General features: G+C 39.8%; 2 protein-coding genes across 2 annotated transcripts in view; one reads left to right on the top strand and one right to left on the bottom strand.

Moving 5' to 3' along the window:
• Window positions 1-925: 925 nt before the first annotated feature.
• lztr1 (leucine zipper like post translational regulator 1) lies at window positions 926-16,056 on the bottom strand. The gene is made up of 20 exons (XM_058375238.1): window positions 15,470-16,056; window positions 15,322-15,384; window positions 14,101-14,157; window positions 13,297-13,376; window positions 11,928-12,036; window positions 11,770-11,850; window positions 11,601-11,658; window positions 11,385-11,524; window positions 10,451-10,652; window positions 10,174-10,284; window positions 9,782-9,874; window positions 9,553-9,648; window positions 8,698-8,887; window positions 8,084-8,253; window positions 7,532-7,688; window positions 5,538-5,664; window positions 5,218-5,367; window positions 4,283-4,388; window positions 2,988-3,068; window positions 926-2,656 (listed from the first exon to the last, which is right to left on the bottom strand). Exons 1-20 carry the CDS (start codon window positions 15,640-15,642, stop codon window positions 2,540-2,542), a joined length of 2,361 nt encoding a protein of 786 aa, XP_058231221.1. The 5' UTR covers window positions 15,643-16,056; the 3' UTR covers window positions 926-2,539.
• A 369-nt stretch (window positions 16,057-16,425) lies between these two features.
• Window positions 16,426-21,733, top strand: part of pole (polymerase (DNA directed), epsilon) — a 34,344-nt gene continuing 29,036 nt past the window's right edge. The window contains exons 1-7 of the mRNA XM_058375566.1: window positions 16,426-16,790; window positions 17,862-17,997; window positions 18,885-18,965; window positions 19,091-19,135; window positions 19,237-19,329; window positions 19,630-19,784; window positions 20,890-21,034. Coding sequence (XP_058231549.1) covers window positions 16,723-16,790; window positions 17,862-17,997; window positions 18,885-18,965; window positions 19,091-19,135; window positions 19,237-19,329; window positions 19,630-19,784; window positions 20,890-21,034 — 723 coding nt within the window. The 5' untranslated portion in view covers window positions 16,426-16,722. The remainder of the gene's footprint in view (window positions 16,791-17,861; window positions 17,998-18,884; window positions 18,966-19,090; window positions 19,136-19,236; window positions 19,330-19,629; window positions 19,785-20,889; window positions 21,035-21,733) is intronic.

Below are 21,733 nucleotides of genomic sequence, written 5' to 3'. Positions count from 1 at the left end.
TGGCCTGATTTATACATTTATGAATCAAAACATAAAAGCTACACAAAAGCATCATTTTGTTTACACGCGTACTTCTACATATGATACGTGTGAGGTTTTTCCCACATATATACTTTCCTTCGATTCAATCTTATACTTTGGAGTCATATATAATTTATGTGAATATAAGAAAATATCGCATATCATTTCTTATGCAGTCTGAAAATGAGGGATTTATGTAGTGATGCACTAAGAAAGTAGTAAATTATAAGAAAACTATTAACCCATTCCTGTCATTTATGAAAAATAAAAAGCAAAAATGACTCAAATTGCAAATACAGCTCAGTTGTTTAGTTTCATTGTGTGAATATTTCAGCTTTTTCCAGCCTTCAGTGCACATCAGGTTCACATGACGCAATGTCCAGGCTTTAAATGCAAGAGAGATGTCATTTCTGCATACGGTTAAAGCCGTTTTGGGGATTTTTTGTGCACCAGTGTTGAAGCCTTGAGGCTTTGGGTGGCCTAAATGCCCCTCAGGTCCAGTTGCACTCACTGGCAGTGGTGTTTAAGAGCATAGACTCACCCCATCAATAAGCCTCTTTGTGCGTCTGTCCCAAACCCGTCTTTCATTCCAACTTTTGTTTCATTCTCTCCATCCAAGAATCAGCAGAGAGTCAGAGGTAGAAAGATGGTCATCACTTAGACAAAGAAACAACTAAAACACTGTTGCAAACTTTAGAAACCGCTTCAATTCCAAGTCTGGTCGATTTACAGTCTGTTTACAAGCCTGTTATCAGATCCAAGCTGCGTTGCCTTGCAGAAGTTTTCACCCCCCCTTTTTACAATTTTGTAAAAAATTAATCTGGATTTATATGTCAGGAATCTATTTGCGATTGCATAAAAATTCACCTCCCTCTCCTTTGGGAATGAATAAATGACTCACGTATGAATGACCAAACACTTTTATTACAATTTTTTTATTAAGGAAGAAGAAGTAGTCCACTCTCAGAGTCTCTGCAGTTAGTATACAAATCATACAATACCGCAAGCTGTACATATTTATTTATTTAGGTCACAGTCGTGGGACTGCAAGCGGAAACTGACAACAAAGAGGTCCAAATAGTTTAGGAATAAATAAATCTCAGGATATAATATTTACAGTGCTGTATAGAAAACATTCAGAGAATCAAAGCACTTAATAGGATGGACTAGGATTAGGATAACGGCACCGGCGGAAAGAGGAGTTTGTTGGTTATAATCGTTCATATAACTGGAATTACAGTCATTCTATATTCATGTATTGTTTTACAGTCACTTTGAAGTACCTCAGAACATTGTTTAATGCGTTACTTTCTGACCAAAAGAGAAAGAGAGGTCAGAAAAAGAAGAGTTGTGATGTCAGAAAACAGGCTGAAGTGCTCTGGACCAATCACAGCCGATATGCAAATTATCAGACGATGGAAATTGACTAGTGTATTGAACTTGACGATATATGTATATAAATAAATTAAATACACTGTATGGTTTAAAGTATGTGCACGCATGACTATTACGCCATATGTTCATGTCGAACATCCTGTTTCTGTTATTAGAAGCTCTCCACTCTTCTGGGAAGGATTTTGGAGATTCAGCCATAAGAGCATTAGTGAGATCAGACAACGATGTCGAGAGCATAGTCAATGTTCCAGTTCATCCCAAAGGTGTTCAGTGGGGTTGAGTTTGAGTCAGTGCAGGACAGTGGTGGCTCAAGTGGTCAAGGCTCTGGGTTGTTAATCGGAGGATCGGGGTTCAAGCCCCAGCACCACCAAGCTCCACTGCTGGGTAGTTGAGTAAGGTCCTTAACCCTCTCAGCTCTGTATCATAGCTGCCCCTGCACTCTCTGACCCCAACTTTCCTCAGCTGGGATATGCGAAGAAAAGCTGTAATGTATGTGTGGCGATAATAAAGGCTTCAGGAGTGTCGTCAGTGCAGGACACTAGAGTTCTTCCACTCCTGACCTCCTCAAATCATGTCTTCATGAAGCTCGCTTTGCTCACAGGAGCACAGTGAACAGCTACAGCATATAAAAGACCATGGCAAAAGTTTGAGGAAGAAACCACATATGGGCGTGAGAGCACATACTGCCCATATAGTATAGGAAAACAATCAATCCCGAAGTGTAGTATAACAACATCGCTTGAACTTATTAGCTAGTTATTTGGGACAGCAGCACAGACATGGAAGCCTTTCTGATTAGCATATTCGTTAATATTTATAAATACGGTATTATGAGAGAGTCAGTTATATCAGGACGGTTTATCCTACACTATATATGTTTTTAACGGATTAAAGCGGCATGTTCAGAGGTACTTTAAACCGGTTAGTGAATGAATGTGTTAGTTTTATCCGTCAACCATGCACAGAACTTTCCACAGATTCAGAAAGAGAAAGCAGGCTGCAGGAAGAAGAAGCGCAAGGAGAGAAAAAAGGGGGAGGGGAGAAACGGCAGAGACGCTGCATGAGATGAATAAATAAACAGGTGAGAAGAGACGAGACCAGGAGACGAGACCAGGAGACATGCCTATATATCGGAGCTCATCTCGGCACACTGTTTATCTGATATGTGTGATGCCAGAGACTCTATGATGTCCAACAGCAGCGGCTGGCTGAGCGATCGCAGGTTGGGGAGCTTGGACACCTTTGGGGGAAAGGAGAGCAGAGCAAAAAACCAATAAACTGACAGGAAACCAAATCAAACCAAACACACAGCAAATTAAACGGAGCGGAATAAAAACAGAAATGAATTAAAGAAAAAAATTTAAAAAAAAATACTGAGCTAGTGTTTTGGCACATTCATGCTCCATGCAAACACACTGTATTGTATCGATCAACGTCAAACCGCTACCGATCTGAATTAGACCCAGATCTCGCACTGATTAGAAGCGGAGACGGCAGAGAGGCGATGAGAGGCTTTAGCCGTGGTCAGGTAACCAGCACAGCCGCAGAGCGCCGCTCAGCAGTACACCCACCTTGATAAACTGGTGCACTATGATATGCAGACAGTGCTTCTTCATGTCCAGAGCCTGGGTCTTATCCGCTGCCTCCAGTATCTGGACAGAACGAGGAGAAAAATATCAGGTGAAACGCTTGGGCGGTTATAGTAACACACATCGATGAAACTGGTTAGGTCATCTCTTATGATTCTTTCACAAGCCTCTCTTTTCATTTGTCTTCATGGAATTACTAAGATGTTAGAACGCAGCTCATCCTTTTTCGTTATCTCGTTCTAATATACACGACGCTTTGACATATACATCATGGAGGGTATGTGTGAGGGGATGTTAGCAGCAGATCCTGTAAGTTGTGAGGTGGGGTCACCGTGGATCGGACTTGTTCATCCAGCACATCCCACATTGGATTGAGATCTGTGCATCGATGAGCCTCGGCCGCCCATGACCCTGTCGCCGGTTCACCACTGTTCCTTCCTTGGACCACTTTTGATAGATACTGACCACTGCAGACACCCCACAAGAGCTGCAGTTTTGGAGATGCTCTGATCCAGTGGTCTAGCCATCACAATTTGGCCCTTGGTCAAACTCTGTCACTTGTCCATTTCTCCTGCTTCTAACATCAACTTTGAGGACAAAATGTTCACTTGCTGCCTAAAATATCCCACCCACTAACAGCTGAGGAGATCATCAGTGTTATTCACTTCACCTCTCACTGCTCATAATGTTATGCCTGATCGGTGTATTAACACAGAGATATTTGCCTACAGCTTGTTTGTTTCATGAGCTGCAATCTTGTCTCTAACAAAAGAGGAGTCTGGAGGCGTCCTGACTGTGGGTTACGTCCTCAGTGTAGCTCCAGAGCACGGAGGTTGCTCATGACATAATTCTAAGCTCTGACTCAGATGAATGCAGCATAAATATCGTGATTCCGGAGAAATGTCTTTAAATGTCATGAGATAATATTTTAAGTACGTCACACAGCCCCTAGCTCAGAAAGAATCCGAGACTGCAGAGTGGAGTAGACACGTAGAAATAAAGGTTATGGCTCTGGGTTTCTGATCAGAAGGTCAGGGGTTCAAGCCCCAGCTGCCAGGACTGGTTTCTTGATCCCTCTCTAAAGTATATGTGACAAAATAAAGGCTTCATTTAATCATAAAGACGCCATCCACACAAAGCCAGTGCGACTATCCTGTTGTCTGCAGTGAAGATGTGCTTTAAAGACCGTGATCTCTTATCTTGTCTCTCTCTCTCTGTGCTCCTGTTATGTTATTTATAGCAGGCTGCTTATCGTCTGTGATCCACTGAGGTCTTACCTGCAAGACGTTCTCTACGGTAACGTTCATCTCCAGGTTCTGCTTGCAGTACGCCTGCAGCCTGTTGTTCGAGAAGCCGTAATAATACGGAGCCGCAAACAGGTACCTGTGCTCGGGTTAAGGATGAGAGATTTCTGGTACCTCAAAACAACAGAACCATAACTTGTCACCTATGCTTATATTTTACTGACTTTGTGATACATTATATATATATATATATACACATATACAATTATATACACAGATCAGGCATAACATTATGACCACTTGTCTAATATTGTGTTGGTTCCTTCCTTGGATCACTTTTGATAGATACTGACCACTGCAGACCGGGAACACCCCACAAGAGCTGCAGTTTTGGAGATGCTCTGATCCAGTGGTCTAGCCATCACAATCTGGTCCTTCGTCAAACTCGCTTAAATCCTTACTCTTGTCCATTTTTCCTGCTTCTAACACATCAACTTTGAGGACAAAATGTTCACTTGCTGCCTAATATATCCCACCCACTAACAAGTGCCATGATGAGGAGATCATCAGCCTTATTCACGGCACCTCTCAGTGGTCATAATGTTATGCCTGATCGGTGTATACATAATATTTACTTTTAACATACATGAAATTGTCTTTATCTATAAATATTTGCCTGTGTTTAATGAATTTTTTTTAACACCTCTAATACTACCTCTTCTAGCCATTCTGCTTTCTGATGATATTCTGCTTGATCCACTCAATCATTCCTCCTTCGTGCAGCCATTACTACAAAGCATTTGTTAGATCAACAATCATTTTTACACAATAAGTACCAATAATTTCACCCTGATAGAGCTATGCTTCATATGCAAATGGAGGAATTATTGCTCTTCTTAGGTCAGATATTCTTTACTGTGTGTGTGTGTGTGAGAGAGAGATATATTTGGCATGCTCTTAAAGGATACAGAGAGTCCTCCGGAGGCATGTTGACGTCTCCGTAATAAATGTAGCGCAGCATGGACTCGAAGGCCTGTTTGCTCGGCACCATTTCTCCTATAGAGATGTTCACCTGTCCATCCTCAGGCATGAAGGAGCGGAACATCGCTTCAAAATAGCTGGTAGGAAAAACGACAACTTGTTAATAAGTAAATCTCCTCCATTCATCTATAAATACATTCTCTCTGCTTAATGAGACAGAAAGTCTCGCCTGTCGTCTTACGACCAATCAGATTTGAGAATTCTGCAGGGTTGTGGTGATTCTGTGGCCTGAGTGATAAAGGTATACCTGGAGCGAGCTGCCAGAATGGCTTTGTGGGCTGGACGAGGATGACCGTCCAACAGCAGGATGATGTCACAGAATTCCAGCCCCGCCCCTTCCAGGTAAGCCTTCATGTCCTGCACCAGAGATGTACCTGTGTGACGAACCCAAAAATAAAAAAAAAAACACAAATAGAGCTTCAAATGATTAATAAATGAGATCATGGCATTTTTCGAAAAATTTTAGCCACAGACCATGTGCTATAATAAAGCTAGCTAGCATACATAATGCTGTTGATAAATATACACCGATCAGGCATAACATTATGAGCACTGAGAGGTGAAGTGAATAAGACTGATGATCTCATCATGTCACCTGTTAGTGGGTGGGATATATTACGCAGCAAGTGAACATTTTGTCCTCAAAGTTGATGTTAGAAGCAGGAAAAATGGACAAGCGTAAGGATTTGAGCGAGTTTGACGAAGGGCCAAATTGTGATGGCTAGACCACTGGATCAGAGCATCTCCAAAACTGCAGCTCTTGTGGGGTGTTCCCGGTCTGCAGTGGTCAGTATCTATCAAAAGTGGTCCAAGGAAGGAACAGTGGTGAACCGGTGACAGGGTCATGGACGGGCAAGGCTCAGTGATGCACGTGGGGAGCGAAGGCTGGCCCGTGTGATCCGATCCAACAGACGAGCTACTGTTGCTCAAACTGCTGAAGAAGTTAATGCTGGTTCTGATAGAAAGGGGTCAGAATACACAGTGCAGGACGGGTCAGGGCTGTTTTGGCAGCAAAAGAGGGGACCAACACAATATTAGTCAGGTGGTCATAATGATATGCCTGATTAGGGCACATAACGATTATTGCAGGATGTCCTGAAGCTTAAATACTGAAATCCCTGATAAATGCTAGTTAGTTTGAGATTCAAGGAGGACAGAATCTCATGCATGCTCATAAATCCAGCAATTTTTAATGTAATCAAAGGTGCTCCTATTTATTTTAGTAGTCTAGGTGGTATTTAGGTCTCTGTATGTGTGTATAAGAATAAACTATACAGCCAAATCTTTATGAACACCTGACCATGTCCATATATGATTTTTTTTAACCATCAGATTTAAGACTCATCTCCCCTTTTCCCAGTTATAATGCACTACAATCTTCTGTGAAGGTTTTGGACTAGATGTTGGAGGACTAGGCTGTGGGGATTTGTGTTCATTCAGCTATAAGAGCGTTAGTGAGATCAGACACTGATGTTGGAGGTCTGGGGTTCAGTCAGTGTTCCAGTTCATCCCAAAGGTATTCAGTGGGGTTGAGTCAGAGACAGGGCTCTGTTCAGGACACTTAAGTTCTTCCACTCTGACCTTAACACACCATGTCTTCATGGAGCTCTGTGCTTTGTGCTCAGGGACATTGTCATGCAGGTACAGGTTTCAGTCTTTTAGTTCCAGTCATGGGAAATACTGGATGAAATGGGGAAGTGGTAGCTTAGTGGCTGAGACGTTGGACTATTGATCAGAAGGTTGTGAGTTCAAATCCCTAGCTGTCCCTTGAGCAAGGCCCTTAACCCTCAGTTGTATAAAAATGGGATAAAATGCAAGTCCCTCTGGATCAGGGCGTCTACCAAATGCCAGAAATGTAAATACAGTGGACAAACATTCTAGACATTCTACATTCTGGTAACCGTTTAGGAAAATTAATGTGATCACATATACATTACTGCACAGTGAAATTCTTTCTTCGCATATCCCATCCTTGGGTCAGAGACCATGATACAGTCCCCCTGAAGGAAGGTGGGATAAGGGCCTTGCTCAAGGGCCCCAACAGTGGCAGCCTGGCTGTGCTGGGACTTGAACCCCAATCTTCCGGTCAACGACCCAGAGCCTTAACCAGTTGACCTTGCTGAAAGCTGACCCAGATGGGACTCGAATCCACAATCCTCAGCTCCATTAGGCCACTGGTCATGGGGTGCACAAACTTCTGTCCCTATACTGTACTGTACGTCTGTGTAACAGGTGTCATACCGATATCGACCGGCTGGTCAGAGTAGACTCTGGGAGGTGGCTGTTGTTTGCGTCTCACGATCTCCACGATGAGGGGAGTGGAAAGATGCTCAAACTCCTTGGTCATGATCACCTGATTAAAGTGAGTCTCCTTCACCACGAAGTTAAGGCAGTGCTCCTGAGCAAACACACACACACACACACACAATGAGAGAACTGTTCTGTATCGTAGGTTTCTTAATTGCTATATTGATACGCTAAAAACTCTTAAACAATAAGGAGTACATAAAGCACGGCCACATTTCCTCTGACTTCAATCTAAATTCCATCTGATCTACTAGCTAGATTTAGGTAAAGCTGCTTTGTGCCACTGTTACACACCGTAATGTCACTGAAATCGCTTTAACCATATTCATAGTTGGTAGGAAATGAACTACAACCCTTATGTTCCTATTTGGACCAGATCTTATTAGGTGCAGTGAGAAAACACCCATAACATTAGTACATATGTAGCTGTTCTTCTCAGTGCTAACTCTATTTAAACCAGTGCCAATACTTTCATTTCTGGATCACCTTGAGCTGGTCGAGCTGCAGTTTGTTTGCATTCTCACACACGCTGAGGACGTTCTGCAGGTCAACCGAGGCCTCGATGTACTGCACACACAGCTGCTCCAGCCGCGAAAGCTTGAAACTCAGGGCAAGTTTATATACGTCCATGATCAACAGGACATCTTGAACATGGCCTGAGGGAGAAGCGGAGAAAAGGGAAGCGGGTTCGTTCAGAGAGCGTGACGTGTTGGGTTTATTTTTTGATATAATATGTTTGTTATTATATGAAAGTGAAACAGAGCGGTTTGCGGTAATTGTTATCGGATGCAGCTTGCACATATTAGGCTCATTTTTTTCCACTGTGGGAACCTTTATTCCAGTCTCTTTATTAAATATAACTGAGTTTTTCATCTATTTTAAATGAGATCATTTTAGTTACAGCACAAGACTAGTACTTTACAGCACTAGTACTAGAACCTTTGAGACTGGCTAGCCTTCAAATTCCTCAAAAAAGGTTCAGGAACTCTATGAATTTAGGAAGAAACATCTCTTATGTTAAAGCTAACAGCGCTGACTTCATCGATCATTTAATTCCTAACGTTTTTCTGCTTTGTAAAGAGTATGTAGTGAGTACAGACCTCTGCGTGGATACTGGATCTTGTCCGTGTACAGAAACTGCATCAGGACCTCAAACGGCTGAGCTTCGGCCTCTCTGATGAACACCTCCAACAGAGGAGGACCTCCTGATGGCTTTGCAGTGGTGGAGCTGTCCTTCTGTCTGACTGCACCAGACTCCTCGCTCTCCTCACTGGCCTCCTGCTTACTCCTCTACAGAGAGAGAGAGAGAGAGAGAGAGAGAGATTAAAACATCCACTAAATGCAGAATTTTCCACACAGAAAATCAATTATTCAAATTATTAAATAATTATATAAACTCAATATAGAGGCTATAGCTATCTTCAGAATCGATTCGTTGTTGATTCAGAGTCAATTCACTTTCTCACTGCTATGAAATGCTAAAGATCACCCGACTCAGTTTAACTCACACACAGGGTGATTGCTGTGTTTTTTAGAGTCAATTCAGAGATTATTCAGATTCGACTCAGTTTTGATTCAGACTCGAATTACTTTCTCACCGCAATCAAGCGCTAGAGATAGAGAGAGAGAGATTCAAACTTCCACTAAATGCAGAATTTTGCACACAGAAAATCGGAAAAAGCACAGAGAGCACAGGACCGGTGCTAAATAAATTACTGCATAATTATATAAATCCAATGTAGATGCTATAGCTATCTTCGGAGTCGATTCGTTGTTGATTCAGAGTCAAGTCAGAGTCAATTCACTTTCTCACTGCTATGAAACGCGGATGATCGCCTGACTCGGTTTGTTTTTCAGAGTCAATTCAGATTTGATTCAGAGTCGACTCGGTTTTGATTCCCGATCCAGCACTTTTTCGTATGAGCACCGCTCAAGTAACGATGCTGTAATCTCACTTGTTTCTGTCGATCTCTGGTCTGAAGAATCTTCTTCCGCAGCCACTGACATCGTGCCGTTACTATGGCGATATGGCCCAGCACCCTCTCCTCCCTCTGGGGACAGCAATAGAGAAAGAGAGACAGAAGTATTTACATTCTGAATGCATGTCAACAGCAACATTACGATGCTCATACAAATCTTTTCAGCAGTAAAGCGTTCATAGATTATTATGGGATGGGGACGGACCTCTCCGAGGATGAACTCCACGTCGCAGAACTGTCTGTTTTCCCACAGCTTTCCGTAGTCTTCGTGAAGGGTGCATTTCGGATAACAAGAGAACTGACAGAATGAAGGAGGGGGAGAAAGAACATCAGGACAAGAAGGCTAAGCCTACATACATAAACATGAATAAATGAATGCTGTAGTAAATGCAGCAACATCTGGATTCAGGTTGCTCAGGAGGTTTCAATTACTTTACTGTAGCCGCAATTCACAGGTTTATATTAAAGTGTGCATTTTAACATGGTATAAGAGGAATGAAACACCTTAGGAAGGTGTTTTTAATTTTTCTACTCCTTTGTCTCAGAGGAATAGTGGACCTTTAATGTGTTTTAAAGTTGTATGAATAAGCTGGCCACCTGAAATCTGTACATCTCTCCACTGCGGACGTTGTTATCGACTGTTCCTCCGAAAATGTACATGGCATCGTGGATCACTGCTGCAGCGTGGAACAGTCTCCCGCTAGGCATCTGAGAGAAAACGTCCATGGTTCATAAAATGATGTGTGTTTGAGTAATGCTAAGTTTAATGCAATTATATTATATGGTGTTCTAAGGTGTCCAGGAATTTAGGGTTCTATTTACATTTTTCTCCTGCCAGGAAATTCTTTACTGCAGTGCTCATTAATGAACGTACCTCACTGTCGGCACTGGGCTGGATCACCTCCCACGTCTGAGAGTCCACATCGTAGCAGTGCAGCTCATTGGGCAGCGTGTTATCTGCAGCTCCACCAAACACATAGAGGTGGCGGTCGAACGCGACCATGGTGTGGCCATAACGCCTCTGTGGTGGTGGTGGGGAACCTCTGAGTAAATGCTCGGTAGGGATGCGGGTCCATCTGTGAGAACAATACAGAGATTTGGTAACTATAACTGATTTAGTGAACTGCATATGATCCATGAAGCACAACTTAATTAAGAAGTGCACCTGATTCAGAAAGGGCCTCAAATTCAGGAGGCCTATCTGATCCATGAAGTGCATCTGGTTTATAATGTGTAATCCGATTCAATAAGTGTATTTGATTCATGAATCACATCTGATTCAGTAAGAGTATTTGATTCAACAATCACGTCTGATTCAGTAAGATTATTTGATTCCAGAATCACATCTGATTCAGTAAGAGTATTTGATTCAAGAATCACGTCTGATTCAGTAAGTGTATTTGATTCAAGAATCACGTCTGATTCAGTAAGTGTATTTGATTCAAGAATCACGTCTGATTCAGTAAGTGTATTTGATTCAAGAATCACGTCTGATTCAGTAAGTGTATTTGATTCAAGAATCATGTCTGATTCAGTAAGAGTATTTGATTCAACAATCACGTCTGATTCAGTAAGATTATTTGATTCCAGAATCATATCTGATTCAGTAAGTATATTTGATTCAAGAATCACGTCTGATTCAGTAAGTGTATTCGATTTAAGCATCATATCTGATTCATTAAGAGTATTCGATTCAAGAATCACATCTGATTCAGTAAGTGCATTCAATTTTAGAATCATGTCTGATTCAGTAAGAGTATTTGATTCACAAACCACGTCTGATTCAGATCCATCTATGTTGCACTCACATGTGACCTTCAAACTCAAACTGAAAAAGGTTGTTGGTGATTTTGGCTCCACTCTGTCCAGAGAAGACGAACATCTTGTCCCGGCACACAGCTACAGGGAAGTTACAGCAGGACGGGGGAATCTCTCCGCTCTGCTCGATCTGCACAGAGCATCATTTTTCACTGCTGCATTTTAGATCGAAGAGCAAAACACACAGCCTCGAAACCCGTACCCACCTCCTCCCAGCAGGCCTGCTCTCGATCCTGAAGGCCGATAGTCCACATGTCATTCAGCCTGAAGGGGGGAAAACATCAGATTCATACGGCAATAACCTACAGCACATATCTGCTCTGTGACATGCAGAGATATTAAAGAAAATCCTTTAAATGTTCTTCATAAACCTACCTTGCATTTCCGTCATAGCCAGCAAAGATCCACAGCTTGTCGTTATACACCGTGGCCCCGTGGGCGGAGCGTGCCACTAACCTGAAACGTTGAGAAAGGTCTAAGAAGCTGTGCAAAACTCTACAACTCAAAAACATTTTTAATGCAAAACCTTTTACCTTCCTTCCACCTTCCACTCCGTCCACTGACCCGTGGCAAACTTATACTCGAACAGATCGTTTTTGTTTTTCAGGTTGGAGTTTGAATAGATATCACCTGTATAACCACCTACAATATACAGCCACAGACAGACAGAAACATGTTTATTACAAGAGCAATGACATAAAAACAACACACTTGATTCCTCCTTATTCAGGGTGGAAGAAACCATTATAGAATTTATACAGAAGAAGAATCTGGATGGAAAAAGTATGAAAATAAACGAACAATTAAATAAAACAATTCATTTCAAATAAACTAAAATAAATAAATAAATAAATAAACAAAAACAAAAACAAACAATATATTTTTATAAAAATAAATAAATAAATCATGAGACATATATAAATGACTGAAATAAAAAACTAAAAAATTCTCCTTACGTATGAAAACATAAAAAATCGAAATCACATAAAAACATTTTTCTAATAACAAAAATAAAAGACCTTTACATTTTTAGCGCCATACTAGCGCCACCTTCTGGACAAAAAGAGACAACTGCAATTTTCAAAATAATCTTGAAAAATCTTGAGTTGTGCATTTTATTATTATTATTATTATTATATTTATAAACAGGACGCCAGGCAATTTAGAATAGGGGTTCTCAAAGTTTTTGCATCCAGGAACCTTTTAACTGTAAAATAAACAAACAAATCTACAAAATGTTTTAAAAATCCTATGAATAAATAATTATATTGTATTTGTATACATTTTATATATATATTTTTAAAAACAGATTTTTAAATTAATCCAACTTGTCAAATAACAGGATAATTATTTAAATGTATATGAAACTTTTTTCCTATTTATTTATTTATTTATTATTTATTTATTTATTGGAGCCATGGTGCTTTTTATTCCTGAACTTTCCACTCACAGAGCCCATTTTTAAACCCATTATTTAAACTGTCATTAGATCGAAGCTGTTATTATTTACAGACGAACTGATTTGAGATATCGAGTTTTGGATGAAACCCATTCGACTGAAGTGATGCATAAATCAGACTCATCAATATAAAAAACTCAATAATAACTGGACCAGAGATGTGGAATAGAATTATCTATTAGCAGAATAGAAAGATGAATCGTTAATTAAGGGTTAAAGATCGACACACAAACAGTCTTCAGATAGAAAGACAAAACGCAACATCGTTTATCGGCCATGTTGGTTGGCTCCGCCCCTTGGGTGGATTCACACGAGTGTAGTCCATCATCATCCTCCTCAGTGTGTTTACACGTTATATTTGGCAGGACAGGGTGTTTTGAGCAGGCAGTAAAGTGTGTGCTGTTTCTCAGGGTTAAAGTGAATATGAGAATAGAAATACGTACCAAACACAAACATGCTGCTTCCGTACACCACAGCGGAGTGGTGATATCTGGGGGCAGGTGGAGTCCCGGTGGTAAACGCCCTGTATAATTATACACATTAGAACTAGTACACAAATGCATATCATATCAGGTTAAATACTACTACTACTACTAATAAAAAACTGTAGTTAATTGGTGTCCTCCTTTAGTTCTGCACTGAGGCAACAAGGCTAATGGATCCCCAGAATCTGTCCAAACACCATTAAAAAAGACCTGTTCCTGTCCAAAGGTGTTGATTTGTTGAAGTACTGTCTACAGTTTAAAGCAGATGTTTATCATCTATAATGATTTCAGGAGAGACTTCTATAAATTCTTCACCATACTAACCTCAGTGCAAAATTAAACACGCCTCAGATTGAGACAAAAGGGGAAAAAAAAAAAAAAATCACCAGTTAGTCCTTTAACATGTACTCAATACGGGCAAAAGAAAATTTACATTTAAATATATTTTTTAAAAATACACTGAAAATGTATGTGAAAGTTTTATATTAAAATATTAGTATTATTATGAACTGAAATATTAATTATTTTAAAATATATATATAATTTTTTTAAATAATAAAACAGTGAAAAAGGAAAATTAAATGTTAATATAGAAATAATTAAAACAAAAAACAACAACAAACAAAATCAGTTGCTTCCAGTCAGTTTGTAATTATTATTATTTTAAAGAAAATCTCAAAGTATATTTCTCCCAATATCGGCATGATATCATCGTATCACCAGGCTCTGTTACAGCTCTAGGGTAAAGAGAGATGTTCTCACCGACACCACGAGCAGTCCTTCACGTCGAAGCGTAGCAGGTCATTAAGCATGTTCTTCCTGTAAGAGAGACAGAAAAGGAGAGAGACGACACTTTGGTTATATCCTAAAATACTCTGATAATCACCACAACATCGAACTCTCCTGATCCTCCATTTTGTTTACATCTGGCCACATCTGTTAGTGACTGACTGATCAGTCCATCATAAAGCGTTATGTTCGCTTTAATTACGATATCAGTGCATGCTGTTGTGGTTAGAATGCTTAGAAGGGGAAGAGAAGAATTTATTTATTTAATAAATAAATAAATTAGTGCGCCACTCTTCATAATAGTTCATACATTATTCTCTAATAATTCAGTTTTTATATGTATAGCGCTTTTAACAACGGACACTGTCGCAAAGCAGCTATACAAGAATATGCAAATTACAATTATCAGGGATAACATTATGACCACCTGCCTAATATTACATTGGTCCTCTTTTTGCTGTCAGAACAGCCCTGATCTGACACTTTTGATAGATACTGACCACTGCAGACCGGGAACACCCCACAAGTTTTGGAGATGCTCTGATCCAGTGGTCTAGCCATCACAATGTGGCCCTTCGTCGAACACGCTCAAATCCTTACGCTTGTCCATTTTTCCTGCTTCTAACACATCAACTTTGAGGACAAAATGTTCACTTGCTGTCTAATATATCCCACCCACTAACAGGTGCCATGATGAGGAGATCATCAGTCTTATTCACGGCACCTCTCACTGGTCATAATGTTATGCCTGATCAGAGTATTTACTTTAATTTAATTTATCCTTAATAAGCGAGTCAGAGGTGACGGTGGTGAGGACAACTCTCTGAGATGACATGATGTGTGAAGGTTAAGGTTGGAGTGGGAGGTCTCGCGTGTCCTGCACTGAACCCTCACTCTGACTCAACCCCACTCAACACCTTAGGTATGAACTGGAACACCGACTGAACCGCAGACCTCCTCACCATTGTCAACATCAGTGTATGATCTCACTAACGCTCTTGTAGGTGAATGAACACCAATCATTCATCTACACAGCCATGCTCCAACATCTGGAAAACCTTCCCAGAATCCCCACAGCCACGCTCCAGTCATTACGGAAGACTGGAGCGCATTATATTAGGAAAAGGCGATTAAATCTGGATTGAGATCTTCAACCAGGATATGTGCAGATAATGGTGTGTCATTTCTTCTCACCCATTATCTCCTCCAAACACGTAGATGGCGTCCCTGTAGGCCACAACTGTGTGCTTGCTGCGCCTGGAAGAAGATAAGGAGGATTAATAATAATAATAATAATAATAATAATAATAATTATTATTATTATAAATTAAACATGCATTACCTTGCACCTACAAACTCATCACAGGGCGGAAGTCTCCTCCAGCGATGGACTGTCTCAAAAGGCCCGAAGTTAAGAGTCAGATATTCCACACTATCCGAGCAGCTGTGGTCAAAATCCACACTGGGGGCTACTTTAGATTTACAGGACATGGTTCCAGGAATAAACCATGACATCCAGTCTGAACACAAACACTCGAACCTGCCACCTCTGCTCTGAATAGCTCGCTAAACTAAACTAATTTCAGCCCGGATGTTTTACAAGTCCCTCATCTCAAACCGATTATAAAGCAAAGATCGGCGTGTCCATTCTCAGGCTGTCCCTCATGCCATCATGCTGACCAGCGCGAACCACAACACCTATACAGGTAGCTAGCTTGGACGCTTAGCTAACATAAACACGTGCTTAATTCGCGTTCTGTGATATCCCATACGTCTAAAAATACTTACGAATCGTCAACAAATATCTGAAATAAACAAGTTAAACGATTAATTCTGCACTTAAAAGAAACTAAACTAGTCTGATATCTTAGCTAGCTAGTTACTTCCTTTAACACAGGCGGAGTTATCTTTTCCCACCTATATTCAGACAGGCTCCGCCCAATACGCCTCTTTTTCGGTTGGGTTTGTGAGTGTAAAACGGAATACGGGTGGAAGTAATCTCCAGTGGAACCTCTGACGTTTGTGATTGGTCCTCGGCGTCGTGTATTTATTTATTTATTTGTTTGTTTTTGTTTTTGTTAAATTTTATTTTAAAAACACTTTTAAGGGTATAATACGTCGATTAGACCCTTTCCGAGCAATAAATGTCCCGTATTTGTATCTTGTTGCAAGAATGAAAACGCGTACGACGTCCACTCAAAGGTTCTGATTGGTCATCTTTCGTAGAGAGGCGGGAGCTGGTGGTGCGTTCTCGCTATGGATTGGCTGTCGCGAATAGTGGGTGGGGGTTATGGCGTCGGAAGCTGAGGAAGTGGTGTGCAGAACGCGCCAAATTCTGACTGCATGTTAGAGGCAGTTATGGTTAATAAACAGAAACTTGGTCGTAGTTTAATGTTGGACATGGATTAAGTTTATTAAATTCGAAGAAAGAGATTGGTGTTTTGTAGTTTGATTGAGGAAAATAGCCGAAGGAAAGTAAATGTGAACACTTGGAGTAGGTAAGCTAGGTATAACGGCGGTCTAGCTGATAGTGTGTAGCTATTACTGGATAAAAAACACCATCAGTGGAAATAAACCGGATTAAAAAAATCCAGAATGGTTTTACAAAACAGCGGGAGATATAAAGCGGATCGAGGAGGAGGAGCAGATCAGGACAAGCAGCAGTGAGTTACAGAGCTTCATTAAATACATTTATTCACTAACAAAACAACCTGTCCCGGGGATTCCCTCTATTAAATACATTATTACTTATACCCGAAACACTGTAACAGCTTATAACCTCTGTATGTACAGACATTACTTTGTATTGATGTAAACATCACTTTTTTTTGGTGCTTATGAGATTCAAGATTCAAAGTGTTTGTCACGTGCACAGTGAGGAAAACAAGTTTCCCTGTACGAAGAAATTCTTTCTTTGCTGTCCAACAGTGAATGCCAAGACGAGTACTGTGTAAAATAAATAAAATAAAATAGAAATACACACACAAACATAATACAAAATCAAACTATGCCGCAGAATTAGAGATAATTCTGGGAAACCTGGGACGTCTGCCTTTACATGCACATGAATGTAATATGGAGTTGTCCCTCCCTTTCCACAAGGTTTAGGAGTGTGTTTATGGGAATTTTTTGACCATTCCTCTAGAAGCGCATTTGTGAGGTCAGGCACTGATGTTGGACGAGAATGTCTGGCTCACAGTCTCCACTCTAATTCATCCCAAAGGTGTTCTATCAGGTTGAGGTCAGGACTCTGTGAAGTTCCTCCACACCAAACTCACTCATCCATGTCTTTATGGACCTTGCTTTGGTCACTGGTGTGCAGTCATGTTGGAACAGGAAGGGGTCATCTCCAAACTGTTCTCACAAACCATGAAATTGTCCAAAATGTCTTGGTATGAAGCTGAAGCATTAAGAGTTCCTTTCACTGGAACTAAGGGGCCGTGTGAGAGCCGATCAGGTATCGATTACATCATCACAGTTTCTGGTATTTATTTTATACACATGTAGTGATTCATTCTGGTCATGATTCAGTTCACTTCACAATTTGATTCAATGTGATTCCCAGATTGATTCAAATCGACTGAACTGACTCCTTTTTTTTATTTCTGAATCATAAACCGTACTCCTGGTATAGAGACGAGTTCAGAGTGATGAATTAAATGAAGTGACCTTAGAAAATGGAACAGCGTCCACTCTAATCAGAGGATCAGATCTGATGGTCTTTCTTTTTTCAGGGATGACGTGTCTAACATGTCTGCGGTCAAGCGTCTGGAGCGCAGTCAGTTCACAGACGAGATGGACGCTCGCTACGGCTGCGAGCGCATGAAGGAGCCGGGAGAAAAAACCGGCTGGTTGATCAACATGCATCCGGTGAGGACACGTGATTTCACACGTCCAGACAACAGACGTGACTCCGCCCACACTGAGGGTCGTCTGTCATTTCTTTCTTTCTTTCTTTCTTTCTTTCTTTCTTTCTTTCTTTCTTTCTTTCTTTCTTTCTTTCGCCCTTCCATCCTTCCTTCCTTTCTTGCATCCTTCCTTCCTTTCTTCCATCCAGCCTTCCTTCCTTCCTTTCTTCCATCCATCCATCCTTTCTTCCATCCAGCCTTTCTTCCATCCATCCATCCATCCATCCTTCCTTCCTTTCTTCCATCCATCCATCCATCCATCCTTCCTTCCTTCCTTCCTTCATTCCATCCATCCATCCATCCATCCATCCATCCTTCATTCCTTTCTTCCTTACATCCATCCATCCATCCATCCTTTCCTCCTTCCATCCATCCATCCTTTCTTTCTTTCTTTCTTTCTTTCTTTCTTTCTTTCTTTCTTTCTTTCTTTCTTTCTTTCTTTCTTTCTTTCTTTCTTTCTTTCTTTCTTTCTTTCTTTCTTTCTTTCTTTCTTTCTTTCTTTCTTCCTTTCTTCCATCCATCCATCCATCCTTCATTCCTTCATTCCTTCCTTTCATCTATCAATATTATTTTGTGTATAAAGTAAGGTGTGTAAGGAGAAGCTGCAGTGTGTGAAGGGAACTCGGTAATGTTCTGTAGACGAGGTTCTCTCTGTGATCATGTGATCTGTGTCTCTGGTTCTCGTTGTGATCATGTGATCTGTGTCTCTGGTTCTCGTTGTGATCATGTGATCTGTGTCTCTGGTTCTCGTTGTGATCATGTGATCTGTGTCTCTGGTTCTCGTTGTGATCATGTGATCTGTGTCTCTGGTTCTCGTTGTGATCATGTGATCTGTGTCTCTGTGTCCAGACGGAGATTCTGGATGATGATAAGCGGATGATCAGCGCAGTGGATTATTATTTCATTCAGGAAGATGGCAGCAGATTTAAGGTAAGGAACATCTCTCAATACTGATGGGATTAATCTCTCACCTGCAGCATGAAACAACCTGTAACTCTGTCTGTCTGTCTGTCTGTCTGTCTGTCTCTGTCTCTGTCTCTGTTCTCCTCAAACAGGTGGCACTGCCGTATAAGCCCTACTTCTACATAGCAACTAAAAAGGTTAGTGTGTGTGTGTGTGAGAGAGAGAGAGAGAGATGATAAGGATACAGAGTGTGTAAGAGAGAGTGGGAGTGAGAGTTATGTCCTGATCTTTCTTTCAGAACTGTGAGAGAGAAGTTATCTCCTTTTTGTCAAAGAAGTTCCAAGGAAAGATCGCTAAGCTGGAGACAGTTCCCAAAGAGGATCTGGACCTGGTGAGGAGACTTCTTCCCTCGTCTATTCATTCAGTCTTTCTTTCTTTCTTTCTTTATTTCTTTCTCTCTCTCTCTCTCTCTCTCTCTCTCTCTCTCTCTCTCTCTGATTTTATGTTTTAAACGCATGAAAGTGTATTTAGATTAAAGATATTTATTGCTATCTATCTATCTATCTATCTATCTATCTATCTATCTATCTATCTATCTATCTATCTATCTATCTATCTATCTATCTATCTATCTATCTATCTATCTATCTATCTATCTATCTATCTATCTATCTATCTATCTATCAATCAGCATAACCACTTGGTGGGCCTGAAGAGGACCTACATTAAACTGTCCTTTAACACGGTGGATGATCTGGTGAAAGTGAAGAGGGAGATCTCTCCTGCAGTGAGGAAGAACAGAGAGAGAGAGAAATCTAACGATGCCTACACCAGCATGCTGTCCAGGTACTGCAGAGGAGATGACCATTAACCATTAAACTCCTCACCATTACACTCCTCACCATTACACTCCTCACCATTACACTCCTCACCATTACACTCCTCACCATTAAACTCCTCACCATTAAACACCTCACCATTAAACACCTCACCATTAAACACCTCACCATTAAACACCTCACCATTAAACACCTCACCATTAAACTCCTCACCATTAAACTCCTCACCATTAAACTCCTCACCATTAAACTCCTCACCATTAAACTCCTCACCATTAAACTCCTCACCATTAAACTCCTCACCATTAAACACCTCACCATTAAACGTCATGACGTATTAAATAATCAGCATTTATTTATTTATTTTTTAAATATATGTTGTTATTTTTTTAATGGTGAAAAAAATAAATAATTTAACATAAAAATGAATAAAAATAAATAAATTTCAAAATTCTATAATTAGATTACTAATCATTGGATTAAAATTTCCCTCTCAGTGTCAGCTTCTTCCCTTTAGCAGGATATTATTAAATTATTTAAAACAGAAGCCTCACAATATCCACTGTAATCTCTTTGTATTATGAATTGTGGCATGTATTCTGTCATAATTTATCACCTCACTGACATTTTATTATTGTCTTTCTTTCTTTCTTTCTTTCTTTCTTTCCTTTTTTCTTATTTTCTTTAATTTTTTATTTATTTATTTTTCTTTTTTCTTTTTAATTTATTTTTACATTTATTTAATTTTATTGTATTTTTTATTTTAATTTCTTTCTTTCTTTCTTTTTCTTTACTTTTTTCTTATCTTATTTTTTCTTATCTTTTATTCTTTCTTTATTAATTTACTATTTTTACTTCCTTTTTTTATTTCATTTTGTTGTAATTTGTTTTATTTATGTATAAATTTCAAACTATTGCAAACTATAGTTTTGGAAAATTATCGACTCTATCACACTTCCTGTGGATCAGACGTTTTCCTACACTAAATTTTTAGAAAATGATGTCAAGCCTTCATGCAATTAATCACTGAGATTCTGTGGGAAGCGGTTAACTGCTTGGTCCTCATGTGTCGTGTCGTGTGTGTGTGTGTGTGTGTGTGTGTGTGCGCGTAGTGCGCTCGTAGGAGGAAGCGTGACGGCAGATGACGAAGAAGGCACGTCTAAGAAAATGGCTGACCAGCTGGACAATATCGTAGACATGAGGGAGTACGACGTGCCTTACCACGTTAGACTGTCCATCGACCTCAAGATCCACGTGGTGGGTGATTTTTAGGACGTGATTTTAGGACGTCCGTGTTCTCTGAGACGGTGCTGCTTTTATTGGTGTAATCTCAGCCTCAGAGGCTCCGCCCACATGCTGTGGAGTGTGCTGCTTAACTGTCACAGTCCTGATGGTTAAAATCTCATAAAAATATTATTTAGTTTCTATAAGTCTTTATACACACTCCCGTCCACTCTGTATGGTCAGTCCGGTCAGGAAGCGAAGGTTTTTACACAATGATGAGACGGAGGTTTTCAGGAAAATAGTCACTGGATTTCTTCTTCTTCTTCTTCTTCTTCTTCTGTCTTTCTTTCTTTCCTTTTTTCTTCTTTTCTTTTATCTTTTATTTATTTGTTTCCTCTTTTAATTTATTTTTAAATATTTCGTTTTATTGTATTTGGTTTTATTTTAAAGTTTTCTTTCTTTCTTTTTTTTTTTCTTTTTTATTTATTTATTTATTTATTTTTATTTTTAATTTATTTTTAAAATATTTAATTTGTGTTTATTATTTTATTTCTTTTTTTCTTCTGTCTGTCTTTCTTTTTCTTTTCTTTTTTATTTATTTATTTTTCTTTTTTCTTTTTAATTTACTTTTAAATATTTAATCTTATTATATTTATTTTAAATTTCTTTCTTTCTTTTCTTTACTTTTTTCTTATCTTTTATTCTTTATTTATTTACTAATTGTCTTATTTC

Source organism: Hemibagrus wyckioides, linkage group LG22, assembly GCF_019097595.1.
Source record: "Hemibagrus wyckioides isolate EC202008001 linkage group LG22, SWU_Hwy_1.0, whole genome shotgun sequence".
NCBI classification, from domain to species: Eukaryota; Metazoa; Chordata; class Actinopteri; order Siluriformes; family Bagridae; genus Hemibagrus; species Hemibagrus wyckioides.
This window is presented reverse-complemented; position numbering and strand designations above follow the sequence as displayed.

Bases quoted from the DNA above. Each gene is read 5' to 3' on its own strand.
- lztr1 (XM_058375238.1), bottom strand. From the start codon at position 15,642: ATGTCATGGTTTATTCCTGGAACCATGTCCTGTAAATCTAAAGTAGCC. The intron at 14,158-15,321 runs GTGAGAAGAAAT...TCTCTCTTACAG, and splicing joins GTGTTTGGAGGAGATAATGG to GAAGAACATGCTTAATGACC. The intron at 8,888-9,552 runs GTGAGATTACAG...CTCTCTCTGTAG, and splicing joins CCAGAGATCGACAGAAACAA to AGGAGTAAGCAGGAGGCCAG.